Genomic DNA, 6560 nt, shown 5'->3' on the forward strand with positions numbered 1-6560 from the left:
GTGACAGAGCGGTACGGTTGTGTCACGTGACTGAGCGGTCTCACGCGGCGGCCGGTCGCAACATAAGGCATGGCCTCCGAGATTGCGTGCTGGCAGGAGGCTCCCAATTGAAAAGAGAGCGACGCTCTAGGCATAGTTTTTCTAGGAGGCGTTGGTTCAGGGTGCAAGACGCTGTGGCCTCTCCCCCTTACAATTTCTAAGCAATCACATGATGACGTTGGGGAACGAGGTTCTGCAAACCTGCGATGAACCAACGCTTCGTAGCCGCTGTGCCAACGCGTTCGAGACTGCGCAAGTGGCTGTGTAAGAGCCGCGCGGTGTGCAAACGCGGTGTGGACTCCCCGTGGTGCTTCGCATCACCTCATGGTCCCCTTTAGCAGGAAATGGTGTAATTTTAGGGGCGAAGCTTCTAAAGTCGCGGGCCTGTCTCAGCTCGTCGTGGTTCACGACCGCCTAATTGAATGACTAACTCAGCAGGTGCGGACAGACAGACAGATCGACGAACGACGGATAGAGATATGCATGGACGGATGGGCGCTTCGCCCCACTCATCATCATTCACTCCGTGGATATGCTGTGATATTTTTTGTTGACGCGTATCGTCGGTGCGAAGTTTTGGGCTCCTGCTTTCCTTTATATTTTGTTCATTGGTGTTGTCAGAACCTCTAGCGTTTTGTCCACCTTCTTTAATTGCTTCTTGATTATCAATTCCTCCAGATGCCCGTGCTCTTGGCGCTGGATCTGGGTCTCTCTCTTGCAGCATTACGCTTTCATCTTCGTTAGATTTCGTTGCCTGTACATTTCGCTCAGTATACCTAACTGCGCCGGCCTGTCCTCCTCCTACATAGCCTCATTTATTTAGGAGGTGGGGAGAGGGGGAGCATTGTTTATCTTACCTTGCTCAGCACGTTGCAAAGCGACACCCTGTGTTCGAATGTATTAGTATCATAAGGCCTCACTCTTCTGAATTCCTGACCTTAATTGCCCTTCCAGGTCTAATGGCGTGCGGTGATAACAAAACGGTGCTCTCGACGAAGGCTAGTCTGAAAGACTCGTCTAAAGAGTGCGGCGTTTGCTTGACGGACCTGAACGAAATCACGGGCTTCTTTTCGGGTGGAACGATCGACTACGCCTCTCCTTGCTCCGCGACCGAGCAGCGGGCGTGCCACATCGTTCGGCAGCTGTCGCTGTGGAACGAGGTGCTTTCGCAGACCAAGATGGAACTGAGGCAGAGCCCGCGGACGCGTACCGGTATGACGTTGATGAGCGTGGACAACCCTTACATCGTGGACCACTCGCTGTACATGCTGCACCAGGCAGCTAGCCTGCTCCACCACCTCATCAAGACGCATCGCTGCGTGACGCACTTCGACATCGCCATGGGAAGGCTCAACCTGTACGAGCAGCTTCTGTGCGACGCCCTCTGCGACAACGTGTCCGTGGAAACGCTGAAGCTGCAAGACACCTACAAGCAGAAGCATGGTCCTCATCGGAACTTCTGCGCGGTCATCCCGACTTTGCAGAACTTGAGACACTTCGAATGCGACAGCGACGCGGAGTGCCGACCACTGTTTTTGGAAACACTGACGGCGCTTCTGAAGACCAGGTCTCTAGAGTCGATCCGCGTTCCCGACTTGCGTATGACGCGCGAGCAGGCCGAGGCTTTCTTGACTGCACTCGCGACGTGTCCGTCCCTGGGCGAACTTTCGTTCAACTTTGGAATCGTCGCCCTCGCATCGCAAGAATGCTGCGCCGCATTCGCCGTATACCTGAAAAGTCACACTGCTTTGACGAATGTGACCTTCGCTGGACGGGACGACGTGTACAGCGACGGCATGCGGGTGGTACTGCGAGGAGTCTCGGAAAACAAAACCATCGCCAGGATAGAGTTCAGGACAGCGCTGATGCAGCAGGATGAGTACGTCGAAGCCGTGGGCGATGTTCTCCTGAGAAACGCGACGCTGCGCAGCGTTCACGTCATTCCTTGCCCTCCTCATTATGACATGGGCGCCCTCTACTTGCACACCTGGTTGACGGCTCTGGTCGGGAACGAGACGCTCCAGGAAATCACGCTGCCCTTCTACATTTGGTCGTCGCCTCAGTGGGCTCAGTTCTTCCAAGCGCTTTCGAGGAAACGCCATCTACGCAAGGTGCTCGTGGTCGGAGAAACGGAGGACGCCGTCTACTTGCGGGAAGTCTGCGACGCCCTTCGAGAGAGTGGCGCCGAAGACAAGGTCGTCTTCGGACCTTTCTTGGGTGCCTCATGCTACCAGTACGCTTTCCACCTTGTCAAGAGCAAGTGTTTCCGCGACGTGCTCGTCTCGGATGCCCACGGCGTCGCCAAAGCCCCGTCGCTTCGAAAGCTTCTGCACCAGCTTTGCTCGCTGAACCACGTGCCATCGTTGACGGTGCACGTCGACCCCACCACTTGCAAGCGCAGCGTGACGTCCGCGCTTTCCGACTACGTCGGAACCACGACCGCGCTCAAGAAGTTGCGGCTGATATCCCTGTCTTTCGAGCACCCGAACAACGAGTCCGACCTGACTTGGATGGAGGTCTTTGAGTCCTTCTCGAGAAACAGGAGCCTGTCGGAGCTGTGCGTGAGGGTGACCTCCTTTGTCAAGGTCGACTCGGAGCTCTTGGCCGACGTTGTGAAATGCAGCGAGAATATACGAAGCTTCGGAGTTTCCGTCCGATGTTGGTGGCACGGTACGGAGTTTTTGAGTCGCTTGTCTCAAGGCATATACAACAACTACAGTCTGCTTAGCGTCCAGCTTCCAGACTACATGAACAGGGACTCGTTCGCTGTCTGGGACACGACTCGAAGAAACTTCGGTTTGGTGGCCAGCGCTTCGCAGTTTCTCGCTGGAGCGGAGTGCGACAGGTAAGTCCAAGACGACGGAGGACCGTGGATACAGCACTATTTAATCGCGGAACCCCCAGGTCGAAGTGATTAACGTGTGTGCCACAGTGTCACGCACTTCGGGTGAGGCCCCGCCGATCTAACATCGACGTGCGGCAGACTCGCAGGCTTCCACTTTACGCTTCGACCTGCGACGCCTGAAAGGCCTCGAAGTGGCACATTTCGAATTTATTTGCGGGTTGGTCGACCCGTGCGGGGTTGCACGTGTGGTGATGTGTGGGCCTGACCGACGCACTCATAGAGCAGACACAGAGTTTGATTACACATAAACAAGCATTTAATTAAAACAGGGGCAAAGGCAGGGGATTACAAAAATAACAAGGGAGGAAACATACGCGCGATAGTAACAACAGCTATATAACAAAATGTGCTAAAAACACTACAAAAGATACAGGCTAAAGACAAATATGCGGAACATTAACAAAATAACAACAAGATGGAAATCAAAGGAGAGGGATACAAGAAAATAATTACAGAAGGATCAGGGTAGCGCTTTTGAGTTTCTATGTGCGTCGCAGCGCACACAACTACACAGATTTAAAAAAAAAAAGCTGGTTAAAACAATTTAGCAGTTTAAAAAAAAGTCACAATAAAAGTTCCATACGGACCAGGCCAGCTCTTGGTGCACGTAGGGGAGTTGACGGGTGCCGCTGAAGGTCTCGCCGGCTTGGTAGACGACGAGGGTGCCCGGAATTGCAGCCGTCTCAATACGTTGCGCGGGTCACTCCGTGCTCGCCGCCTACGCGAGACTCGCGACACCGACGACCGCACTTGTTGCTGGTTGTACGTCAACTGCTCTTCCGATGCAGTTCAAACCTCTTCAGGGGCGTCCACGTGCTCCCATCTCATCTGGGAGTAATTCTCCTTGTTGAGACCACCGGTTCCCCTTCCGGTCAGGGGCAGGGAAGACGAGCCGGCGCCACGCTGGGTCGTTATAGTCGCCGGATGTCGTCTCCCAACACAAAAGCGCCCTTCCTTGGAAGATGGGGCCCGCGGATGCTCCGAAAATTGGAGTCGTTTGTGACACACAGGTTCATTCCTATTATTGGTGTTCGTTTTGTTGTTTAAACGACGAAAAGCGGGACGCTCTGCTCCCATATTTGAGGCAGAATTTTTTCCTGCACCGTGGTCGTTTGTGCCGATTCAACACGAAATTGGGAACCAATATGATCGCAGCCTAGATGAAAACTTGGCCTTTTCTTCCCAAACAGGTGGAAAGATGCATGCGTCAATAACTTTTTGTAAAATGAAGCGTTCGTGAAAATGAATTAATTACTTGTAAAATGAAGCAATTACTTTCTTTGTAAAATGAACCCTAACCTTACCTTAACACTGCTGATGTACAATGGGGGCCGTTGGCTGTTTCCTGTACATACTTACAGATAGCCTTGCGAAAAATTCTCATTTGAAACTTGTATATGATGAGAGACGCGTTATTTATTTTCGGTAGACTATATATACTATAGAAGTATTTCAGCTTTGTCTCTGCAACAACCCAACAACTAATTTCTAAATTTTAGCAGAATGTTTAGTAAGATAACCATAGGTGTGTGCAGGGTTCTCCTCCTGGTGGAGCGGATCTCTACCCCGCGGTTATTTCTATGCGACCTCCGAGATCCGCACCGGCGGGGTGACGGAGCACAAGTCTACCTCATGGATTTTTTTTTTTTGAAGGGCTTACTGTCTTGTTAGACACCACCAAATTAACAAGGGGCAATCAATTGGAAGAAATGCAGTGTAGCAGTAAAAAATGTATTCGAATGTTTCGGTAGGCGATTCCACCGACGGAAAAGCACGATTTGTGGTCCACTTTAGTTCATGTCTTTTAATGTCATTATTGATACTTTGCAGTAGAATACAACTATTAATGACCCGTGTGGTTTTCCTGGCCCAATTATTTCGGCAAAGTTAACTATGTAGAATTCGGTAATGTTATCCGGGCAATATTCAATTGGTAACGGTAAACCAAAAAGTCCAGAATAGAGCACGGGACGCCGACGTGTGACTGCGACTGCCAGGCATCAAGGGCAGTGGCAGTGGCGTATCGCAAGGGGAGGTGGGTGGTCGACGTTGTTTTAACACCTCCCAACCCCTTTGGGAAATTTTCAATTTTGCATATCTATATGCGCACGCACACATACAGCAACACGAACAAACATGCATGGAGTACAGTTGACACCCCTTCACCCACTTCCCTCGAAAATTTCTAACCGGATTGGGTGTTGCCATCAACTTATTATTTTTTTGGAGGGGGGGTGTCAATCATCTCTCAGGAGTGTGCCGACAGTTGTATGTGGGCGTGTATATAGAGAAATGTAGAAATGAAAATATTCAAATAATAAAAAGACCCCCCTCCCCACCCCCACCTGGCTACGCCAGTGCAGACATTCCAAGCCAGGGATCAGGGTCGTACCTAGCCAAGGCCACCATCCTCGAAAGCATAAGCCCAACATATCAATTTTCCGCTTCTGGTTTACGACTGTTCAACACATGGCTGTCCGTGCCACATTTGTACACATCTTTATCGTCATTCCGCAACGTTTTGCTCAATAAGAAAATACTCGCCTTCCCTCCGCGTACGTGGCTCGCGTAACGATTCTCATTGTACATGGTATCTGCTGAATTTTCTTCACGCATCCTTCTCTCTGAAAATTGTTAAACGATCACTGTCAGACTTTAGACTTTCCTGACGCGTCTCGCCTCGTCGGCAGGATCATCGCGTCGTCCCTGGAGCGGGTGTACCGGCACCGTGCCCTGCTGCAGGAACTGGCCGAAGTCGAGGACGTCAGCGTGGATGAACTCGCGGCTAAACTCCGACCGCAAGTCAGGGCGCTCGAGGCCATGCACGACTTCATGCGCATCGCAGGAGTCGTCAACGTCCGGGTCACGTGCCACGACCGGGACGACGGACGTGCACAACTGGACGACCTCAATGAGCACTGCTGGATCGCCATCAGGCGCTACCTCACGCTGGACGACATCGTGGACGAGAGCGCTGAACGAGACGAGGACTGAAGATCCCGCCGCTTGCCTCAGTTCTGGCTTGGATCGACGCTATCCGCTGGTGGGTATAGACTGTCGAGGAAATAAAGAAGGCGGCACTGATTTGTCCCTGCGTCAATTTATTGCTGGATCAACTTGTCGGCTAGTTGATCGAACACATTTTAAGAAAACAGTGCGAAAGACCAGGGCTATAAAGGTATATACACAACCACACGTAGCGCCGATTGGCAGCTGAAGTTAATTGCGGCGAAAAACGTGTATAAATGCATATATCCACACATCAGCCCTCGTCAATATAATCGATAACTCGAAAAAGAAGAAAAAGATACAAATGGACACAGTTGCGAGACGCTTTGGGCACGTGATGCCAATGGCTAACATGATTCAGCAGTAGATAGGTACGCAATTTCTTGTCTCATTAATAAAAACGGGAGTGCCTACACGTTCCATCTTTTGAAGGAACCAACAACTTGCCAGAACTTAGGTGCGAGTAGGTCCTAGTATAAATGAAAAGACCATGAAATGTAGCCATACATTCCAGCATTTCTTTCGCATTGTGAGTAGGAACAGGCAGGCAGACAGGTAGGCAGGCGGGCAGGTGGGCGGGCAGGCAGGCAGGCAGGCAGGCAGATAA

The 6560-nt window shown here is 51.3% G+C and overlaps 1 protein-coding gene across 1 annotated transcript; it reads left to right on the forward strand.

Moving 5' to 3' along the window:
* The first annotated feature begins 998 nt into the window (after positions 1 to 998).
* LOC142767726 (uncharacterized) lies at positions 999 to 6009 on the forward strand. The gene is made up of 2 exons (XM_075869940.1): positions 999 to 2884; positions 5635 to 6009. The coding sequence occupies exons 1-2, from the start codon at positions 999 to 1001 to the stop codon at positions 5936 to 5938; spliced, it is 2190 nt and encodes a 729-aa protein (XP_075726055.1). The 3' UTR covers positions 5939 to 6009.
* The last annotated feature ends 551 nt before the right edge of the window (positions 6010 to 6560 follow it).

Source organism: Rhipicephalus microplus, chromosome 7 (assembly GCF_043290135.1).
Source record: "Rhipicephalus microplus isolate Deutch F79 chromosome 7, USDA_Rmic, whole genome shotgun sequence".
NCBI classification, from domain to species: domain Eukaryota; kingdom Metazoa; phylum Arthropoda; class Arachnida; order Ixodida; family Ixodidae; genus Rhipicephalus; species Rhipicephalus microplus.